The sequence below is a fragment of the Mastacembelus armatus genome, chromosome 24 (assembly GCF_900324485.2).
Source record: "Mastacembelus armatus chromosome 24, fMasArm1.2, whole genome shotgun sequence".
Lineage (NCBI taxonomy): Eukaryota > Metazoa > Chordata > Actinopteri > Synbranchiformes > Mastacembelidae > Mastacembelus > Mastacembelus armatus.
The window spans coordinates 20,394,283-20,418,021 of NC_046656.1; the positions used below are offsets into that span (position 1 = coordinate 20,394,283).

The 23,739-nt window shown below is 41.3% G+C and overlaps 2 protein-coding genes across 11 annotated transcripts; both read right to left on the bottom strand.

Moving 5' to 3' along the window:
• Positions 1-1,497: 1,497 nt before the first annotated feature.
• LOC113136855 (uncharacterized) lies at positions 1,498-7,934 on the bottom strand. 10 transcript variants are annotated; one of them, XM_026317940.1, is made up of 8 exons: positions 7,518-7,934; positions 4,288-4,642; positions 3,774-4,094; positions 3,348-3,632; positions 3,069-3,188; positions 2,818-2,955; positions 2,695-2,723; positions 1,498-2,312 (listed from the first exon to the last, which is right to left on the bottom strand). In XM_026317940.1, the coding sequence occupies exons 2-8, from the start codon at positions 4,364-4,366 to the stop codon at positions 2,217-2,219; spliced, it is 1,068 nt and encodes a 355-aa protein (XP_026173725.1). In that variant the 5' UTR covers positions 4,367-4,642; positions 7,518-7,934; the 3' UTR covers positions 1,498-2,216. The 10 variants fall into 10 exon arrangements, with proteins under 10 accessions (XP_026173725.1, XP_026173735.1, XP_026173733.1 ...); XM_026317950.1 differs by lacking the exon at positions 7,518-7,934 and having other exon boundaries at positions 2,818-2,904; positions 3,069-3,125; positions 3,177-3,188; positions 3,360-3,632; positions 4,288-4,808; XM_026317948.1 differs by lacking the exon at positions 7,518-7,934 and having other exon boundaries at positions 3,069-3,125; positions 3,177-3,188; positions 3,360-3,632; positions 4,288-4,808.
• A 3,593-nt stretch (positions 7,935-11,527) lies between these two features.
• Positions 11,528-13,692, bottom strand: LOC113136962 (uncharacterized). Its single transcript, XM_026318163.1, has 7 exons — positions 13,473-13,692; positions 13,062-13,331; positions 12,788-12,889; positions 12,532-12,618; positions 12,272-12,367; positions 12,138-12,166; positions 11,528-11,854 (listed from the first exon to the last, which is right to left on the bottom strand). Exons 1-7 carry the CDS (start codon positions 13,690-13,692, stop codon positions 11,774-11,776), a joined length of 885 nt encoding a protein of 294 aa, XP_026173948.1. The 3' UTR covers positions 11,528-11,773.
• Between the last annotated feature and the right edge of the window lie 10,047 nt (positions 13,693-23,739).

A 23,739-nucleotide genomic window follows, 5' to 3' on the forward strand; every position in this document is an offset into this window, starting at 1 on the left:
GTGCAGAGTACCCGGCCTTTTTGGAGTCTCTCAGGGGGAGTGCTGAAAGGTGTTCCTACTGGGGACTCCATAATTCTGTTGGGGAACTTCAATGCTCACATGGGCAGTGACAGTGAAACCTGGAGGGGCGTGATTGGGAGGAACGGCCTCCCTGATACGAACCCGAGTGGTGTTCTGTTGTTGGACTTCTGTACTAGTCACAGTTTGTCCATAACGAACACCATGTTCAAACATAAGGGTGTAATGGGTGACTTTGTAAATTTGTTTCGGATGCCTCCTGGGCGCCTTCCTGGGGAGGTGTTGCGGGAATGTCCCACCAGGAGGAGGCCCTGGTGAAGACCCAGGACACGCTGGAGGGACTATGTCTCCCAGCTGGCCTGGGAACGCCTCGGTGTCCCCCCCGGAAGAGCTGGAGGAAGTGTCCAGTGAGAAGGAAGTCTGGGTATCCCTGATTAGGCTACTGCCCCCGAGACCTGGTCCCAGATAAGCAGAAGAAGATGGACGGTTGGATGGATGGATTAATATTAATAAAACAAAAACAGAGTAATAATTTAAGATACTTAAGGACAAATAACTTGAGTGGAGATTTGTATGCAGCCTTACATTATGTAGGATGAGCGGTTCAAAATAAATGAGTTTTAAGGTGAGATGTGAATTTAGTTGGAGAATCAAAGTTACAGATTATTTCCGGGAGAGAATTCCAGAGACGTGGAGCAGTACAGCTGAAGGCTCTAGAATCCATGGTGGTCAAGCAGGAAGGGAGTGTAACTAGAGGCCTTAATGTAGAAGAGCGAAGGGTGCATGAGGGGGTTTAGAAGACGAGAAATGTTGCGTAGCTGGAGATAACATGATTTGCAGAAATTGTTTATATGGGCCTCAAAGTACAGAGTGCCACCGAGGATAACCCCTTGGATTTTCACCTGAGGAAAGGGAGAAATTGAAGAACCATAGATGCAGAGTGAGAAATTGTTGGACTTGGATAAGGTGGATTTTGATCCTATGAGGAGAACCTCTGTCTTACTGCTGTTAAGTTTGGGAAAATTGCAGGAAAACCAAGTGTTTATTTCGTTTAAGCAGTTGGTGAGACAGGAGGGTGGAAGAGCACACTTAGGCTTTGTGGAGATGTAAAGTTGTGTATCGTCTGCATAACAATGGAAATGTATACTGAATTTTCTGAAGATAAGACCAAGAGGGAGAAGATAAATGAGGAACAGAAGGGGACCAAGGACCGAGCCTTGGGGAACACCACAGCTGACTGGGAGAGGCTGAGAGCGGAATTTTTTTAATTGCACAAACTGGGTACGATCAGAGAGGGCCAAGTGAAGGTAGATTCAGTGCCATCGTCATGCTGCTGACATTATCCTTTTTGTATGTTTTAAAATCTCTAAATCTGAAGAACAATCCACACTAATGTGCCTTCATCCAAGAGCTTTAATTCTAATCTCCATGTGTAATGTTCATCTGATCAGATATACAGATTTGCAGACACACACTGGGTGAACACACTTCCTTCTTTATTTACTTTCTCGATACGCATTCACGTTGCTCTTCCTTTGCTCTAGCTCCCCCTACTGGTCATTACACTACAGGAGTGAAAGTAGGAAGACTGGGAACATCAGGAGGTGGGAAAGCTGGGGCTACAGGCAGCACACATGATGGTCTGCAAAACCAGCAGGGGCAACGACTTAAATCATTTTATTTTACTTTTATTACTTTTGTATTTTACAACATTTTCTAGTTCAAATGATCAAAGTTGGGTGGTGGGTGGTTGGAGACCAAAGCTGCCGCCAGATCAGACCAACAGCACAATTCACCTGCAATACCTGGGTTTCAATCAGTAGAGGACAGTAACTCAGCATATTTCTAGCAGAATATGTAGAAGTGAAATAGTTGTGGACTAAATTTTGAAGATTTGGACCTGAATCAATCAACAACATGACAAAGCTAAATCAAGCTAAATGTCATTTATTATACTCTATTCACATTTCTGCCATATGATGCTGACTGTTAGATTCATTAAGCTACTACACTCATTTTAGGTGAAAAGTCTCTTTACAGTCAGAAAAAGGAATTTGAAAAAGTGTGATGAAATGAGATGCAGCCATACTGTGACAAATGTCTTTGGTTTGGTTGGTTTGTTGATGGTAGCGTAGAGGTTTCTGGGATCAGTGGAGACTCCAGCAGAGAAAGACGCTTTCACAGTGTTTCCCAGTTGATCAGTGGAGTCTGACAGAAACAGAAGGGTCTCCAACATTTTCATATTTCACTCTACCATCACCTTCATCATCATCATCATCATCATCATCACGTCCCTGTGAACAACAACACAACACACTGAGAGTCTCAGTTAAACCACATCAGTGTTGGAGCACAGAGCAGCTGCAGAGGAACAGCTGGAGTTCAGTGCCTTGCTCAAGGGAACTTCCCTGAGAGTCAGTGGAGCAGATGAGAGCATCACTCATCCACTTTCCCAACACACACTCTCAGATCCAGGGATTCAAACCCACAACTTCCCAGTCACAGCCTCCTCTGACCTTCAGGCTTCCACTGAAGCACATTTAGCAGGAGGAAATGCAAACTAATCTGATATATCCAGCCCCCACAGTTCATAGTGAAGAGCAAAGAGCACAAACACTGCTTTGCTCTGGAAAGTCATCAATGTAGAAACATGTGATTTCTCACTTTTATACTCACAGTGTTTTTATCCATCTGGGTTTTCTTCCCTAAAAAGACAAAAGAGTCGACTTCAGCTTCAACAGAGAAAATCTCAAATGATTGAAACTGTCATTCTAATATTTCACCAGTGAACGTTCTCACCTTTAGTTCTCGTCCACACGTTGACGGTGACAACAATAATTATGAGAGTTGCTAAACCCACAGAGACGATAATGAACCTCCACCAACCTGGAAAACCATTCAAACATTGTGGGTCAGTTTTCTGTTCTGGGCCAAATCCTTCAGGTTAAAGAGACAAGAATGTGTGTGTTGATTGACAATATCATCAAATAACAACATGTTCACATGGACAAATAAAGAAATGTAAAAAGGGAAAGAGAAAAAAAAAACACCTGATGCTTTTGGAGAATCACCTGCTGTTGGTTTAGTTGTTGTTGTTGTTGTTGTTGGTTTAGTTGTTGTTGTTTTTGGTTTAGTTGTTGTTGTTGTTGTTGTTGTTGTTGTGTCCTGACCTGAAAGAATCAACAACACAAGAAACTGTTCAGGTAGAAAACTCCTCATGTTTCCATCTGATGTAACTGAAGGTGAAAAATCATCTTCAAACTTCAAATCCATCAAATCAATCAAACTTTTAGGTGGTTTTAGTCTTAAACAGCTCATCATATTCTCACCTGTTTCCTCACCTGAGCTCTGACGTCTGAAGCTGAACTTCTGCACTTTTCCACTGTCAGTATTTGTCACTTCACACTTGAATAATTTAAACCTTGATGAGTAAATAAAGTGAGAATCCAGAAAAGTCACAGTGGCGTAGCAGACAGTCTGTGATGTCTGGAAGTCTTTGTTATTTTGATCCACATCTTTATCCTGAAACAGCCACTTCACTGACTGATCACATTCATCATATATAAACACTTGGCACCTGAACGTCACTTTATCATGGAGCTTCTGTTCAGTCACTGGTGAAGATGGAGATATTGTGAGAGAAAGACAACAAGAGGAAAATGAACTTCATCACTGGATCATAATTATTGTGATGTTTCAGTATTTTGTTCTAACAAGACAGTTTGAGCTGAAAACATTATGATGGAAATACTCACTGGTAACAACAGACAGAACAACCTCAGACTCTGAATCTGGTGTGTCGGACAGTCCACAGGTGTAAAGACCAACATCCTCAACTGTGACCTTCTTTAGAACCAGAGAACAGTTCTCTGTAACACTCAGTCTGTCTGATTTAGATTTGGAAATTTGACCCCGTGTAATGATGTCAACTGCTCTTGACTGTCCTTTATAATTGACGAACCAATACATTTTGGGACATTTATCCTGATCCCTTTTCACACGTCCACAAGACAAAGTGACGTCGTCTCCATCTCTGACATCGATGTAGTTGAAGGAAAATTGTCCAGTTTCTGCTGCTTAGAAGTTGAGAGAGGAAAATAACAAACTAATCAGAACATGAGAAGATCATTTTAGATACAGCAGCAGTTTTTAAATGTGTCACTAACACAAACAACATGTTGATCTCAGCTTCACTAAATCAAGCTTAGTCAATAAAGCCCCACTGACAGAGTTGGAAGAATGCTCTGAAACTCTGACATGTGTCCTTACCTGGAAAGTCAATCAGCAGCATCACAAATAAAGACGTTATAATCCCTGTCAATTCAGCCATCGTTCTTCTCTCTCTCATTTGTCTCTTCTTCTCTCTCTCAACTGTCAGAGTCTCTGAGCTGCTGCTTCTTAAACATGAAGCATATGGACTTCACTCATTACTCACATGTCACTTCCTCACACCAACTCTGCACCTTCACTTGATGTAGGTGGAGCCTTTCAGCTTTTCCTGTCTCTGACTGGACTGATCAACAAACTCCTCCTTCACTTCAACAACACAAACTTCAGCTCAACATGTCAAATCAGCTGCTACACAAACTAAACTGCAGGAATTCTCTACAATCACACAAACCACCTGCTGCAGCTCAAAGTCCGACTTTAAAAACACTATTTGACTCATTTCTATTAGAGTCACCACGACCACTGCACATCATTGTACCAAGGAAACAACAAGTGCAAACTGTGTCTGTTCTATCAGTCTATTTGTGACATGTGGAAACTTAGACCACAGGACAAGAAAAAGAAGAAGAAGACTGAGGAAACTAAAGGTGTGAAAACTGTTAATGTGTTGAAACTTCTTCTTTTTTTTTTTTTGACACATTTTTCAGAAACCAGACAGGAGTCATGGTGATGTTTAGAGCTGCAACAAATCCTCGAGGAACTCGAGAAATAGCATTTTAAAAAAGTCCCTGAAGCAAAACGTTTGCCTTGAGGATTCATTTAAGTACTATCACTTGTGTTATTGGACCTGCACAGCTTAGGGATCATTGCTGTTTCTGTCCTGTATTACACTGTAGTATTATTGTTTCAAAATGCAAAAGTATATTTTACCCGAGTACTCGACCAATTGCTGAAATATTCGGTAGAATATTCAACTCCTGTTATGGTCCAGGGTCGGACTTCCTTTCCTGGACCTTTATTTTGGTTTTCATAATGGTGTGGCCTAGGGGAATTCTGGCAACTTGGACTCAGTGAGGCTAACGAGCCACACCTGTGCCCTATTACCTGTCATCTCCAGACTATTTATAGGAGGTCATTCCCTTTGTTTGGCAGCGGTTTATTGTCCCTCTTTCACCTGTTATTTTGTTCCTTTGTTCATGCATTACCTCATATTGTGATGCTGCAGGAGTACCTCAGCACGCTACGGTAGTGGACTCGCCGCATGCTGGCTCCTTTGTCTTTTGTTCTGACCCCATTAAGCAAATTTTCCTTTATGTTTTGAAGTCTGTCTAAAATAAAGACTCCTTAGTTTGCACTTGGGTCCAGTCTCCTTCATTCCCCCTCCAGGGAAACTTAAAAACTCCAAAAACCATCGATAGCTATAGCTTTAGTCATGTTTGACACAGGGGCCTGCTTTTGTCCCCATAAGACTGAGTCAACACTGAAGTCATGTGACTATTTTTACAATCAACAGTTTACATAATGAGATTTTCATAGTTATGTTTTATGTGTTTACAGCACATCATAGTACAGAAACAGCACTGTTAAAAGTCACCAACGATCTTCTCTTAGCCTCAGAACATGGACTTGTTTCTATACTTGTCCTGCTAGACCTTAGTGCTGCATTTGACACCATCAACCACAGCATCTTATTACAGATGTTAAGCCCTCGGGTGTCGGCGGTGCAAGAAAGAGTTGTGAGGACCCAAATGCAGGACACTGCAGGCTTTTATTCTCCCTGGATCGTCCAGGGTTCAGGCAAAATACAAAAATATTCTCCGCTACTCGGCGGGCAGGCAGGCAGGCAGACAGGGAAACAGAAACTAACACAACTCCTCGAACGAATATAACTAATGTTCCAGAAGGGAACAAAGGGAAACCAGGGACATATATACACCACTTAAGACACAGGTGAACATAATCTAATTTATGAGCACGGACACAAAGCTAACTGGGATTAACACTGAACAGAAACGGAACACAGGAAACTGACCAAAATAAGGGACAGACAGGAAGACAAGACTCGGGGCCTAACAACAGAGACTGGAGCATGTGACTGGAATCACAGGAACAGCAATAAAATGGTTCCAATCTTATTTATCGGACAGATTCCAATTTGTTCATGTCCATGATGAACCTTCCACGCGCACAAAGGTTAGTTATGGAGTTCCACAAAGTTCTGTGCTAGGACCGATTCTGTTCACCTTATCCATGTTTCCTTTAGGCAATGTTATTAGGAAGCACTGTATTAATTAATTAATTACCACTACTATACAGATGACACAGTGTTTCATCTGTCAGTCACGCTGTTGAGCCCTCCTGTTGTTCAGAGCGTCCCTTTCTCTGTGGGCACATTCACGCCCAGTGGCATGTTTTTCCACAGACATAACAGCAGTCACACTAAGGCTATTGCTGACTGCCAGGTCTTACTCCACCGCGACATCCTCGGAACCCAGTGCAAGGTCCGCTACTCTGGAAATAATACTCGGAAACAGGTTTTTCTTCATAATCAGCATAAAACACTTCAGTTGTTTCTGTGCTTTTCTTTTTTACTTTAGAGTTTTGCTGAGGAACAGTGTCCACGTGCGCAGTATAGTGTTTATTATCAGCTAAAGCACACGTTTGCCAGCCAATTTGATGTTTTCAAATGAATCCAGAAATTTCAGGCTTAAGCCCACTCAGGAATGCATTCTTCAGCTCCTGTGCATACGGACCGTTACTGTTGTTCTTCACCAGCAGGCATTAGGATGCCACTGTGTGTGCCTTTCAACCTATTGAAATAATTCAACGCACCCTATTCTTCTTCTTGGCACACTAAAACTTTTATCCAATCAGCCCTGTCAATAAAATAAGCTCTTATTTGGGTTAGTAAGGCAGTTAATCTATTGAGCAGTAGGTCTGCAACAAATAGAAATATCATCTGCATCCTTGTCATAAGTACATTGATGGTGAAGAGGTTTCTAATTCTTTTCCTGTTTCTTCTTTTCTCTTCTCTTTCCTTCCCTCTTCTACTTACTGTTACCTCACAGCAAGAGAACCTCCTTGCTGTGAGGTAACAGTGCTAACCACTAATCCACCATGCTGCCCATATTTCTAACAGAATATGTAGAACTGAAATAGTTTGGGACTAAAATGTGAAGATTTGGACCTGAATCAATCAACAACATGACAAAATACTCATATCCATTTTATTGCAGCTGAAAAAAGCTGTTATTTTGGTTTAATCAGTAATTGAATTGTATTAACTAAAGCCAGAATATGATTTAGAGTGAGACAATCACACAAACCACCTGCTGCAGCTCAAAGTCCGACTTTAAAAACACTATTTGACTCATTTCTATTAGAGTCACCACGACCACTGCACATCATTGTACCAAGGAAACAACAAGTGCAAACTGTGTCTGTTCTATCAGTCTATTTGTGACATGTGGAAACTTAGACCACAGGACAAGAAGACGAAGACTCAGGAAACTAAAGGTGTGAAAACTGTTCATAAATAAACGTGTTTGTGTCGAAGCTTCTTCCTTTGTTCAGACACAGTTGATCAGAAACCAGACAGGACTCATGGTGATGTTTGACAGCACATGAACAGACAGGTGAAGAGTCAAACTCCTCGTCCACCAGAATCTGACTCTTGATGTCCATGGTGCAACATGGTGATACTGGAGCAGCTGGGAAAGAACACAGAGGAGATGATATTTTACTGCTCTGAGACCTGTTGGAGCCTGGTTGACGTCATTGTTTCTGAGAACTGAGGGGGACGTGTTGTGGTGAGAATGTGGCTGCAACAGCAGCACAGCTCTGCAGGTGTCACCCACAAACAATGAGCCAAGAAACAAAAATAATAAATAAATAAAAAACATGTGACTCAACTCTCTCTAATGTCTACATTCCCCCAACACTAAACAGCTTGATTTCTGTTTAGTGTGAAAATGTGAGAGTAACACTTCTTTGGTCAGGAGGTTTGTTCTATCCACCCGCCATGTTCACGTTCATGATAAATCAACCAGATTTGTAGATTTAGTGGCGTCTGGTTTGTCCAAAGCAAGTTAGAAAGTCACAGAGTCTGCAGAGCGAGACAGCTGGTGTAAGTGGATGACGGTGTCAAAGTGTGTTTATCTGCATGTCTATCTGGACGTCAACCCACTGTAGTTCCTATGTGAACAGAAGTGTTCAGCCAATAAGAGAGAAGGTGGGTGTGTTTGAGAGTCGAGGGCGTGGTTGTTGGTGAATATGAGGAGCTCGGAGAACTGACGAGGATGTGTTTTGGTTGGACTGAGGGCAGCGGCAGCAGAAAGGTGACGGTGAGCTAACTGGGCCTAGATTACTGAAAGGGCCTCAGCAACATGCAGAGTATTCAGCTTCATTGCTTTATTCTTTCATTCACTTTTCCAAAACTATTCTAAAGGAAACGCTCCTACATGGATACTAATGTCCAAGATAGAAAACAAGCAGGAAACATAAATTGCGACTGTACAATAAATCTTCAGCCCTTTGGACGGTTGTTCAACTCTTAGACGACATATTTCGTCCAAACACTGACATGACATCACACTGATGAACATTTTTAGGCAACGTTCAAAACAAACCAAATAAAACACTAATGTTGAAAATATTACATGTAAACAGAAAAAGCCAAAACTGAGACTCCAAAATAAAATGCAATATATCTTCCAGTCAGCAGGCCAGAGGCTTTTCAGTTCATCTACTACTCCCCCTCCTGGTCAAAAAGTGTTTGACAGCATCCCTTCAAGATGCAGATGAAGGTCACTGTATTTTAACCATGACATCTAACACAACAGCAGTATCATGTTAGAACATAGAAACATAAACCCATCTGCCCAGCAAAGCCAATACTACAAACTGTGTATGACTGAATACTGAGATCAAATAGGAAATAACAGGCTGGGAGACTTGGCTTTCTCATCAGAAAACTGTAACTGATCAATCACAATATAAAACAGCTCTAATGACATGAGCTTTAATGACTCTGTGGTCTGTTTGTCTGGTTACTGGATCTTTTCATTGATGTGCACAGTGGAGCCTCCTGCAGGAGCGGAGGAACCTGCCATGTTGCTGTAGGTCACGTCATAATAGCCACCGTTACCCTGAGCCAGTGAGACAAAGGAAACAGCACAACAAACACAAGATCTGGTACTGAGGAGAAAGTGACTGGGGCTTTCATCTGGAACCAGAGACCTTTAACAGGGTACAGCTAAAATCACTGAATGAGAGAATGAGCCAAGTCAAGCTGCTGAAGTTGAGGGACACACCAGGGAACAGGAAGTGGCTTCAAAATAAGACTCTAAAACAGGAAGTGAGCATGAATAATGACAACATAGTTTGTTCAAGACTGACTTATAAATACTATGATATAAATAGTCACTGATAGCATCAACATGTATTCATGGATCCTCAGACAATAAGTGGTGCTGGAGACTCGATGATGTGGTGATTAATTGTAGAGGAACTGAGTTTTTATAAATCACTAGTATGAATTTGCACTGTGCTGTTATAGACTCATTAGGAAACACTAAAAGGACAAATCTACACATGATGATAGAAATATGTTCAATAATGTTGACAAGAAGCCAAAACTGTCACTATGTGTTTAACAGTCCAATCTGCCACTGATGAAAACACTGAAATTCTGCTCTCTCGTTTTCTGCCTCTTGCTCTGATGCTCGGAACTCAAGTGCCTCATACAGGAAAATACACCATCTACTTCCTCATAGTGACATCACTCTTTTCTCTCCATCTTCATTTGTTCTACATGTCATGTAGGTGGGACAGATCAGCATCGTTCTCACTTTTTACACATATGCAAAGATAAAAACATCCAGTAAATATTTCTGCCTTCTATAAACAGGCTGATGCTCAAACTGCTGCAACTAAACTGAGCAAATGTTGATGATTCATTTTCTTTGAAGCAACAGACTAAATGTACAGGGTGTCAGACTTTGTTGGAGCTGTGTCTCCACCCACTTACTGCTTATACCAAAATACATGTCCTGTGCACAGTTGTGGTTTGAACACAGTGATGCAAACTCACACTAGACTATTATTAATTCCCTGACACCTACAGTCCCCACGAGTCTACAGGAGCCCTGGTTGGTCCAGGGGCCTCCTGCACCAGAGCCTCTTGGTTTAGAGTCCGAGCTCAGTTAAAAGACACAAAACCATCGTGGGGAGATTTTGTTGGGGCCGTGTCTCCACCCGCTCACCACTGACACCAAAATACTCAGCCTGTCCACCGCCATATTTCACAACAGCTTTGTTTACATTCATGACCTCATCGTGTGCTGATCACATGTGAGTCTGTCACGTCCTGTGCACAGATGAAACTAATGGGAAATGAAAACGTCTGATTGTCAGGCACAATGACAGAAATGATTCTGCTTCTCAGGGGGGGGGTGGACAACAGCAGCAGCAGAGCTCAGGTGGTTTCACCAGCTGTGGTTTGAACACAATGATGCAACTTCACACTGAACTATTATTAATTCATGCATTTGCACTAAGCTGCACTTAAAGTATATGCACATGCACACACAGCCAAAAACAGCCACCAGGCAGGGCCCGACCTCAGCTAGACGCCATCTACACATTAGATTTGTGTCCTGCTTCTGCCCGTATCTGTAAGACGACTGTTAAACTGTGAAACCTTTAAAGAATCAAGACACAAAATGGAAACAAGATGCAAAATGATCCTCAAGGGAGGCAAAAGCACCACAAAGAGACATGAGATGACTACACAGAGAAACCAAAACAAACACAAGTAGACACCTTTTGACCTGTTTGCACATACCTGTAGTCCCTCCATGGTGGCATTAGATGGTTAAATAATTACTGAGTGTCCTGGCTGAACTCAGATATTTCTACACATATATTAACAGATGATGTTTGAAATATTTTTTTGCATGAGGCTTTTTACAAAAACACACATTTCTCCATGGCCTGTAGCAGGAGACTTTAAACCTTGTGTTTAATTAGCTGATTCTGTTCAGGTCAGGAGCTTTGCCTGCACATTTACAGTAATGAACACTAGGTCAAATGTACAATATCTGATATCACTGTTGTATTTAATGAATTGTGCCAGAGCTAATTATAATATTTGTTGAGGGCGTTGCCTCACAGCAGGAAGGTTCCTAGTTTGAAACCCATCAGGGGCCTTTCTGTGTGGAGTTTGCATGTTCTCCCTGTGCTTGTGTGGGTTTTCTCCAGGTACTCTGGTTTCCTCCCACAGTCCAAAAACATGTATGCCAGGTTGAGTGGTGACTCTAAATTGCCCATAGGAGTGAGTGTGAGTGTGTGAGGTTGTTTGTCTCTATGTGGCCCTGTGATGGACTGGGGACCTGTCCAGGGGGGACCCTGACTCTTACAGGAAACACTGCATATAACATTTAGGGTACTATAACAATGCACACAGAAAATTACATACAAAACATAGATGAACTCAACATGTGACACTACTCAGGTCAAATATGATGAGATGCCATTTAACAGCAGTCGACTCATTTCTGTGCTGAGCTGATGTTGAAGCTGTGGATCAGTGGAGTCTCACAGAAACAGAAGGTTCTCCAACTTTGTCATACGTCACTGTACCTTCATCATCTTCATCATCACGTACCTGTGAGAAACAACACAACACACAGTCTCAGTTCAAACTGAGGTTGTAGTTTGTGCTGTTGTGTGTGTGTGTGTGTGTCTGTGTACAGTATATATATATTAATTCTGTGTGTTTTTCTCCCACAGTGAATCTTTTGTTGCCATAACTTAATAACCACAGTCAGCACAGTGTATTATCTTCTTGTATCTTTTCTATATCCACAGTTAACAGTGAAGAACTAATATCACAAACAGTGGAACGTTCTAATTGGACCAACATGTGATTATTCAGTGTCTAAACTCACAGTGTTTTGTTCCTTCTGTGTTTTGTTTCCTGAAAAGACAAAGAGACAAAAGAGTCGACTTCAGCTTCAACAGGAAAAACGCAGGTTTATCAAAACTTGTTGTTTCTAAAAGTTTCATGTGTGAATGTTCTCACCTTTAGTTCTGGTCCACATGTTGACTGTAACAACACACATTATGAGAGCTGATAGACCCACACACACAACGATGTTTCTCAACAAATGTGGAAAACCTGAAAAATATTAAAAACAGTTTGTCTTCAGGTTGTTGTTCAGGTCAAAATGTTGAAGCTCAAAGAGGAGGAAATGTTTTCAGACGTGGTAAAAATAGTCAGTGTGTGTGATGTTCTGATGACTGAACTCAGTTATGAACTGGGATGTTTATGTGTGTCACTACCTGGTTGTTGTGCTGGATTGTTGTTGTTTGTTGTGTTTATTTTGATTGTTGTTGTCACATATGGTGTCGCTGTTGTTGCATCCTCACCTGATCCAACACATTAACAAAAAGTGACAATGTCAATGGTGAGAAAACATCCTCTTAAAAGTAATGTTAGTGTCAGTATCACTACTAATAATCAATAATCAATTATCAGTATCAACAACAACAAACATACATTGGTTGTGATAAAGAGAGAGAGAGGTTCAGTCACTACCTCGTGGTTTTGTTGCATGACTCTTGTTTCTCAGAGTGTTGTTACTTTTCTCACTTTTACCTGATGGATGTTTTTTCACTGTTGTTGTTGTTCCATCTTCACCTGAACAAACCAAAGACAAACTGCACAGTGAGAAAATCCTTCATGTTTATCATCGGCCAAAAACTCATCAAACAATGTTGTAATAGTGAAATTTCAGATCCATCAGATGAACAATGATTTGTGTTTATTCACATCAGTTTGAAATGATTTCATCAGCTCATCATATTCTCACCTGTTTCCTCACCTGAAGACTGAGGGCTGAAGATAAACTGCTGCACTTTTCCACTGAAAGGATCTGTCACTTTACACTTCAGTGACTCATAAAACTTTGAGTCCTGATCAACATCAGATGTTGGAAATGTCACAGTGTCTGAACAGGAACGCTGTGATGTGGAATTAACCTCTTTGTCCTGATAAACCCACTTCACTGACTGATAACAATGATCATGTCTAAACACTTGGCAGCTGAACGTCACATTATCATGGAGCTTCTGTTCAGTCACTGGTGAAGATGGAGATATTGTGAGAGAAAGACAACAAGAGGAAAATGAACTTCATCACTGGATCATAATTATTGTGATGTTTCAGTATTTTGTTCTAACAAGACAGTTTGAGCTGAAAACATTATGATGGAAATACTCACTGGTAACAACAGACAGATCAACCTCAGAGTCTGGACCTTGTTTTCGTCCTGATGTGTCAAACTGTCTGCAGGTGTAACGACCAACATCCTCAACTGTGACCTTCTTTAGAACCAGAGAACAGTTCTCTGTAACACTCAGTCTGTCTGGTTTAGATTTGGCTTCACTCTGAATCTGTCCAAGTCCAACCAGCTCTACAGCTGCTGTGTTTCCTGATTCCATGAACATCCAGGTCGTACCATCACATTTATCCTGATCATTAATCAGATTTTCACAAGATAAAGTGACGTCGTCTCCATCTCTGACATTGATGTAGATGTAGGAAGCTTGTCCAGTTGCTGCTGTTGATGAAAAAAAGTTTAAAAGAATAAAATTTCTGTGTTTTGTTTTATGTAAAACTAAACTCCACTGTTTGGTTTACAAGACTGGACTCACCTTGTTAAAAACACATCAGACTTTAATGTCACTGGTGAATGAATGTTAGTCCATGAACTACCATCAATGACATTCACACAGATTTGTGATACGTCTTCATGCGTCTTTACCTGTAAACAGAAGCACCAGGATCAGAAACAAAGACAGTTTAATCCATGTGAATCCAACCATCGTGATCTGCTCTCTCGTTTTCTGCCTGTTGCTCTGATGCTCTGAACTCAAGTGCCTCATACAGGAAAATACACCATCTACTTCCTCATAGTGACATCACTCTTTTCTCTCCATCTTCATTTGTTCTACACGTCATGTAGGTGGGACAGATCAGCATCGTTCTCACTTTTTACACATATGCAAAGATAAAAACATCCAGTAAATATTTCTGCCTTCTATAAACAGGCTGATGCTCAAACTGCTGCAACTAAACTGAGCAAATGTTGATGATTCATTTAATTGGGATGTTTATCTAGCTTTGAAGCAACTAGCTTTGAAGCAACAGACTAAATGTACAGGGTGTCAGACTTTGTTGGAGCTGTGTCTCCACCCACTTACTGCTTATACCAAAATACATGTCCTGTGCACAGTTGTGGTTTGAACACAGTGATGCAAACTCACACTAAACTATTATTAATTCCCTGACACCTACAGTCCCCACGAGTCTACAGGAGCCCTGGTTGGTCCAGGGGCCTCCTGCACCAGAGCCTCTTGGTTTAGAGTCCGGGCTCAGTTAAAAGACACAAAACCATCACGGGGAGATTTTGTTGGGGCCGTGTCTCCACCCGCTCACCACTGACACCAAAATACTCAGCCTGTCCACCGCCATATTTCACAACAGCTTTGTTTACATTCATGACCTCATCGTGTGCTGATCACATGTGAGTCTGTCACGTCCTGTGCACAGATGAAACTAATGGGAAATGAAAACGTCTGATTGTCAGGCACAATGACAGAAATGATTCTGCTTTTAATTTTGAGTCTATAATGTGCTGCTACTACAAGACAATGCAGTGCTGCGTCAACCAGAGTGTTACTTAGAAAACAGGAACAAACACAGGTGATGATATTTTAGTGGTCTGAGGGGGGGGTTGGACAACAGCAGCAGCAGAGCTCAGGTGGTTTCACCAGCTGTGGTTTGAACACAATGATGCAACTTCACACTGAACTATTATTAATTCATGCATTTGCACTAAGCTGCACTTAAAGTATATGCACATGCACACACAGCCAAAAACAGCCACCAGGCAGGGCCCGACCTCAGCTAGACGCATCTACACATTAGATTTGTGTCCTGCTTCTGCCCGTATCTGTAAGACGACTGTTAAACTGTGAGCTGGTGTGGAGCCACCGAGCTCAGGGTCTGTTAGCGGTCCAAGGGCAGCTCCGGAGCAGCCCGGAGAATTAGCCTGGGTGACGGTCCGAAGGAAACATACTCCTAAGCAGAAGCCCACGGCTCATCACCTGCCTGTTCACGTTTCTAATAGATTTTCCCCGCTCAGCGACACACCCGCTGAGAAACCGACTCTGATAATTGGCGATTCCATAGTCAGGAACGTGAAAATAGAGACACCAGCGACCATAGTCAAATGTTTCCTGGGGCCAGAGCGGGCGACATCGAGTCAAATCTGAAGCTGCTGGCTAAGGCTAATCGTAAATATGGGGAAATTGTTATTCACGTCGGCAGCAATGACACCCGATTACGCCAATCGGAGGTCACTAAAATTAATGTTGAGTTGGTGTGTAACTTTGCTAAATTAATGTCGGACTCCGTAGTTTTCTCTGGACCCCTCCCCAATCTGACCAGCGATGACATGTTTAGCCGCATGTCGTCGTTCCGTCGCTGGCTGTCTAGGTGGTGTCCAGCAAACGATGTGGGCTTCATAGACAATTGGGCCACTTTCTGGGGAAAACCCGGTCTGATAGCGAGAGACGGCATCCATCCCACTTTGAATGGTGCAGCTCTCATCTCTAGGAATTTGGCCGAGTTTATTAGCCGACCTAAAGCCTGACAATCCAGGGTGGGGACCGGGATGCAGAGACTCAGTCTAAAACGCTTCTCTGCAGTTTCCTTAGAGCCGCCGCCCCCCTCAAACCACATAGAGACTGTGTCTGCCCCTCGAACATATAAATCAAACAAATCAGAAGTTAACAGAAGAGGAGTTATTCATAAAAACTTAATAAAAATTAAGACCACTCCTCTTATTGAACAGAAAAACAGAACTGTCAAATGTGGATTATTAAATATTAGGTCCCTTTCATCTAAATCTTTGTTAGTAAATGATTTGATAACTGATCACCAAATTGACCTACTTTATCTTACTGAAACCTGGTTACAGCAGGATGAATATGTCAGTCTGAATGAATCAACCCCCCTCAGTCATAAAAATTATCATGTTCCTCGAAGCACAGGTCGAGGTGGAGGAGTAGCTACAATCTTCCACTCAAACTTATTATTAAACTTTCATCCTCAGAACAGTTATAACTCATTTGAGAGCCTCTTAGTCTCTCACATCCAAACTGGAAAACACAAAAACCAGTTCTACTTGTCATTTTGTACCGTCCACCTGTCCCTTACTCAGAGTTTTTAACTGAATTCCCTGACTTCCTGTCTGATTTAGTGCTTAGATCAGATAAAGTCATTATAGTGGGAGATTTTAACATTCATGTAGATGTTGAAAATAACGGCCTCAGCATTGCATTTAATTCTATATTAGATTCAATTGGTTTCATTCAAAATGTTAATAAACCCACCCACTGTTTTAATCACACCCTTGATCTTGTTCTGACCTATGGCATCGAAATTGAACATCTAATAATTTTCCCCCCAAATCCTGTTTTGTCAGATCATTCTTTAATAACTTTCGAATTTAAAATGATGGATCATGCAGCGTCTGGAAGAAAATTCCACTACAGCAGATGTTTATCCGACAACGCTGTTAATAAATTTAAGAAAATGATTCCATCTTTATTTGCATCTATGCCAAGTATAAACATAATGGAGGGCAGCTGCCTTAATCCTACTCCCTACCAAATTGATCATGTTGTTGACAGCGCTGTAACCTCACTGCGTGAAACGCTTGATTCTGTAGCCCCTCTGAAAAAGAAGTTAGTGATTCAGAGAAGACTAGCCCCATGGTATAATTTACATGTTCGTACCTTAAAGCAGGCATCACGAAGGCTGGAAAGGAAGTGGCGTTCCACAAACTTAGAGGAAATTTTTCTAGCCTGGAAAAACAGTCTACTAACATATAAAAAAGCTCTCCGTAAAGCCAGAACTGCATACTATTCATCACTAATAGAGGAAAATAAGAACAATCCCAGGTTTCTTTTCAGCACTGTAGCCAGGCTGACAAAAAGTCACAGCTCCGTTGAGCCCAGTGTTCCCTTAGCTCTCAGCAGTGATGAATTTATGAGTTTCTTTACAAATAAAATCACAACTATTAGAGATAAAATTCAGCAGATGCTTCCTATACCTGCAATAAATGAATCTTTTACTACAGTAGCTCTTGAATCATCTGTAAGACCTCAGTTATGTTTAGACTGCTTCTCTCCCATAGATCTCTCTGAATTTACATCAGTAGTTGCTTCATCGAAATCATCAACGTGTCTCTTGGACCCCATCCCGACTAGACTGCTTAAAGACACCCTGCCATTAATGAACTCATCTTTATTGGACTTGGTAAATTTATCTCTAGTATCAGGCTACGTACCACAGGCCTTTAAGACTGCAGTAATCAAACCTAGCCTAGTCTTGATCCAGGTGTCTTGGCTAATTATAGACCAATATCCAACCTGCCATTTATTTCTAAAATCCTAGAAAAAGCTGTTGCTAAGCAGCTATCAGACCACTTACACAGGAATGAACTATTTGAAGATTTTCAATCAGGATTTAGAGCACATCATAGTACAGAAACAGCACTGTTGAAAGTTACCAACGATCTTCTCTTAGCCTCAGATAATGGACTTGTTTCGATACTTGTCCTCCTAGACCTTAGTGCAGCATTCGACACCATTGACCACAACATCTTATCACAGAGACTGGAGCATGTGATTGGTATCAGAGGAACAGCGTTAAAGTGGTTCCAATCCTATTTATCGGACAGATTCCAGTTTGTTCATGTCCATGATGAACCTTCCACACGAACAAAAGTTAGTTATGGAGTTCCACAAGGTTCTGTGCTAGGACCGATTCTGTTCACCCTGTACATGCTTCCTTTAGGATATATCATTAGGAAGCACTCTATTAATTACCACTGCTATGCGGATGACACTCAGTTATATCTATCTATTAAACCTGTTAACACAAACCAGTTAACCAGACTTCAAGCCTGTCTAACTGACATAAAGGCTTGGATGACCAGTAACTTTTTACTTTTAAACTCGGAGAAAACAGAAGTCATTATATTTGGGCCTAAAAATCTCAGAAATAACTTTTCTAAAATTATAGCTACTCTAGATGGCATAGCCCTGGCCTCCAGCACTACTGTAAAAAACCTTGGAGTTATTTTTGACCAGGACATGTCCTTTAACTCACACATAAAACAAATTTCTAGAACTGCATTCTTTCACCTGCGCAACATTTCCAAAATTAGGAACATCCTGTCTCAAAATGATGCAGAAAAACTAGTCCATGCGTTTGTTTCCTCAAGGCTAGATTACTGTAACTCATTACTATCTGGATGTCCTAATATCTTAATAAAAAGCCTCCAATTAATCCAGAATGCCGCAGCCAGAGTCCTGACAGGAACTAGCAAGAGAGATCATATTTCTCCTATATTGGCTTCTCTTCATTGGCTCCCTGTAAAATATAGAATAGAATTTAAAATCCTTCTTCTCACATACAAATCCCTTCATAATCAAGCTCCTTCATACCTTAAAGACCTCATAGTACCATATTATCCCAATAGACCACTTCGCTCTCAGAGTGCAGGCCTACTTGTGGTTCCCAGAGTTCTCAAAAGCAGAATGGGAGGCAGAGCCTTTAGCTATCAAGCTCCTCTCCTGTGGAACCAGCTCTCAGCCTGGGTTCAGGAGGCAGACACTCTCTGTACTTTTAAGGCTAGACTTAAAACCTTCCTCTTTGACAAAGCATATAGTTAGGGCTGGCTTCAGGCTTTGTGCTCTCTCCCTCCCTCTCTCTCTCTCTCTCTCTGTACCTTCTGCAGGTGTCCCTGGTCCTGGAGCTGTTTATCGCTGATGTGCAGTTACTGGCCCCACCAACTTGCAGTGTCTATTTGTTGTTTATTGTTGCTGTTCTTTTCTCTCTGCTCTATCCACTCACCCCAACCGGTCGAGGCAGATGGCCGCCCAAACTGAGCCCGGTTCTGCTGGAGGTTTTTTTCTTCCGTTAAAGGGAGTTTTTTCCTCTCCACTGTCGCCAAGTGCTTGCTCATAAGGGAATTGTTGGGTTTTTAGTTTTAGTTTTTGTAAAGTGCCTTGAGATGATTTGTATTGTGATTTGGCGCTATACAAATAAAATTGAATTGAATTGAATTGAATTGAAACCTTTAAAGAATCAAGACACAAAATGGAAACAAGATGCAAAATGATACTCAAGGGAGGCAAAAGCACCACAAAGAGACATGAGATGACTACACAGAGAAACCAAAACAAACACAAGTAGACACCTTTTGACCTGTTTGCACATACCTGTAGTCCCTCCATGGTGGCATTAGATGGTTAAACAATTACTGAGTGTCCTGGCTGAACTCAGATATTTCTACACATATATTAACAGATGATGTTTGAAATATTTTTTTGCATGAGGCTTTTTACAAAAACACACATTTCTCCATGGCCTGTAGCAGGAGACTTTAAACCTTGTGTTTAATAGCTGATTCTGTTCAGGTCAGGAGCTTTGCCTGCACATTTACAGTAATGAACACTAGGTCACATGTACAATATCTGATATCACTGTTGTATTTAATGAATTGTGCCAGAGCTAATTATAATATGGGAATCTGAAAACACAGCCTGTCTCTTACCAAACATGAAACCTGGCTCCGGATGTTCCAGTTTGTCTCTCATGACTGTGTTCAGCTGGTAGGACTCATCTATAGCTGCAGGACTGGACTCTGTCCATACTCAGATGACCATGGTGGTGACTGATCTGGCTAGTTGGCCTCAAGTAGCTTTGATTAGTCCAGTGTTCTCTTAAAGTGATCACACAATTCAGGTTCTGTGTATTTATATTTAAAGATTAGCTGGTTCCTAATGGTCCAAAACAACAAGTTATTCAGTGGACAGTCTCTGAGTCAGAAAACATCTGTTGCTGCTCCTTTAAGGTGGTTTGGATCAGCTGCTGCTCAACTTGGACAAAGTTTAGGCGCTTTGCTGCCACCTCCTGGGCTGGAGTGTGAATCAGCTTTAATACAGTGCACTGATGTTATTAATGCAGCAATGATATCAAATAGTGTTATATAATATTATGGGTGGGGGGCACGGTGGATAGTGGTTAGCATTGTTGCCTCACATCAAGAAGGTTCCTGGTTTGAAACCCATCAGGGGCCTTTCTGTGTGGAGTCTGCATGTTCTCCCTGAGCTTGTGTGGGTTTTCTCCAGGTACTCTGGTTTCCTCCCACAGTCCAAAAACATGTATGTCAGGTTGATTGGTGACTCTAAATTGCCCATAGGAGTAAGTGTGAGTGTGTGAGGTTGTTTGTCTCTATGTGGCCCTGTGATGGACTGGGGACCTGTCCAGGGTGGACCCCTGCCTTTCACCCAAAGAGAGCTGGGATAGGCTCCAGCTGATCCCTGGGACCCTGGTTAGGAATAAGCAGGTCTAGATGATGGATGGATGGGTTATTATGCCTATCACACTGTATTAGATGGTATTTTCTCAAAAGTGAAGATAGCCCTGCAGGCCACATCCCTTGAAGTCTTTGCAGCACTGATTTTAACTTAAGTGGTTTTCCCACCCCTGAATTGTGCTTTTAAGTGTCTCCATCTTTTTACACAGTTTCCTCTATCCCACAAAACTCACATTTACATCATTAACTCCAATGTGCTGTTCAGTCTAATGTGACCAAATCTGATGTTTTTTATTGTCATCTTTCTTTCTAATTCTGATCCTGTGGATATTACATGAAAACCAGACCCATATCCGACTCTCCCCATCATCATTTCTGACTTTCCCTACAAGCAATATAAAATGAAATAACTGGCCTTCTTATTTAACAAGAGATTATAATGAAAATGTAAAAATAAAGATTAAGATCAGATTATATTGATTTAACTTTTCTACATATAGTTTTATCTCTTCAGTGAAGCAGCAGCTTTAGAAAAAACATTTCCCTTTCATTCTGTTTCCAATGAACTAAATGTTTTTCAAGAAAAAAAGCCTTTTCTGTTGTGAGATGCAGATTTCACAATCATTGCTTAACTGTTTTACTTACTTACTTACATCATTTTGCCCCAGAAAGAGGAAGTGTTTTTATGTAATGGTAGTTAAACAATTTTACTTCACTCAGTGTCGTTTAGGCTAAATTGTCTGCAATTTAATTGGATATTTTGTTCTAAATTGTCAGTTGTGAGAATTTTTTATCTAAACTGTGTAAAAATGTTTTAAAGGGCTGGACAGAACTACTGCTTTTAAAGTACAAAACATTTTGACCTGGTTTTGTAATACCATGCATATAAAATCCACTGCTGGATGAAAGGTAACTGAGAACAAAGTCGAACGACCGTTTGATATTAAACTTTTGTTGTGACGCTCTTTGTCCCATTTGGCTAACCTAAAAACTGTTTCAGTAAAGTTTATAATTAACCTGGTTTACAGTGTCTGTGTAAAAGGCACCTGACCTTGTGTGTTCATCTTATTTGTGTGCAGATGTACTGTGGTTTGAGTTTTACATCACTGCCACTAAAAGCTGAGTGTTCAGGTTCCAGGCAACATACAGTGAGTCCCCGTTAAGGTGCAGTTCAACTGAAACTGTGAAAGTAACTGAATATCTGCTACGAAATCACTGATCCCATTTTTTCCCAGAAATGCACAAGCAAAATTAACAAATTAAAGAAGTTAACATTAAAAATTAAATATTAAATATTAAATATTTACACTCTGCTGCCAGTTCATTAGGTAAACCCACATAAAACTGATGCAACACTTCTCTTCTGTCTTCTTAGAGGTTTTGCTGCTCTGGTTTTGTTACAATAGATTTAAAGAGGAAAATGTTATGAGCCTTCTACAGGCTGCTATGTTAGACTGGGCTTTCGTTGAACTCAATCAGAGTAAAGTGACCCAGGGGCGGTTCTAGGATTTCATCCTTAGGGGGGCTTAGCCCTGTTGATTATTATGGAGAATTCGTTCTTCTCACAACTTATTTACACATTGAATGCACAGACTAAACAATAAAAAAAGATAGACAATACCTTCTATAAACACCTATGGTTTGGGGGGCTGAAATGACAGACAGGGACCAAAGTCCCCCTAAAAAGGCTCTAGAACCCCCCTGAAGTGACCACTCCTCCTTCTCCTTGAATTATTTTTATTCCTACTGCATGACTATGCACTTCTTCATCTCTCAGTCTTTCATGCATGAGACTGGTGGAGGCTGAGGGATGTGTGGCTGCATGTGCATGAGGCAAATATTCATTCAAACTCTACACAGAAAGGCCCCCGCCGGGTTTTAAAACAGGAACCTTATTGCTGTGAGGCAACACTGCTAACCACCATTCCACCATGCTGCCCTACATTGGACATTTCTATGTGTATATTTATAAGAGCCCAAAAGACAAGTTGTGTCATAGAACTGAAGCAGATGTACTGCAGTCGCAGCAGTAAAGTGACAGGAGACATGTTTAAAGCCTGAGGTGCAGAGGTATGTAGGTTTATGGATTACAGCCCTGCATGAAGGTGCAGGGAGATGTAGCATACCCTCATAAAAATGGCTACATGTTGGTAATCGTGCACTTCTTACTTAAAAAGGCTGCAGACAGTCAGGTTACCTGTGGAGTTACCTGCTGCAGACATTTGATGCATAACTTTCCAGACAACATACAGTGAGTCCCTCTGTAAAATGAAACCATGCAAATGCACAAAGGAGAAATAAAGCAACACACAGTGACCTTACAACAATGAAGCAAATAACATGCTTAAACTAAGCAATAGTTAGAAGTTAGAAAGAGAAGTATCTCCAGAACCACACCACAACCAGCAGCTTTCTCAAATCTTTAGTTTTTCCAGCTAAAACAGAAATATAATAATAATAATAATAATAATACATTTTATTTCATGGCGCCTTTCAAAGTCTCAAGGTCACCTTACAGATAGAAAAGGAAGCATACAGCATGATATACATAGAGTGCATTAAAACAACAGTAACAAGAATACATAAACGGCGGGAGAGAATGTAAAGGCAAAAGCGTGGATTATCTAGGAAGTGGGCGAAGTACAGTAAAAGTAAATTGAAATACAGAAACCCAGATGACAGAACAACAAATATGAAACAGTATGAGACAATATGAAATAGGCAGAGGGTGGTAGAACATCACGGGCTGCTTTGAGAAGTTAAGACAGTTAGGTGGAAAACGCTATACGGAACAGATATGTTTTGAGTGATGATTTAAAAGTTGATAGGTCCGGAGACGACCGGATGCGATGAGGGAGAATGTTCCAAAGGCGGGGCGCAGTGTGGCTGAAGGATCTAGCGCCCATGGTGGCCAGGCACGCTGTAGGGGTGCAGAGGAGAGTGGAACTGGAGGAGCGGAGAGGACGAGGCGGAGAATAGATATGAAGTAGTTCAGTGATGTATGGTGGGGCAATAGAGTGGAGGGCTTTGTAGGTGAGAAGGAGGATTTTATAGTTTATACGGAAGGACACAGGGAGCCAGTGAAGTTGTT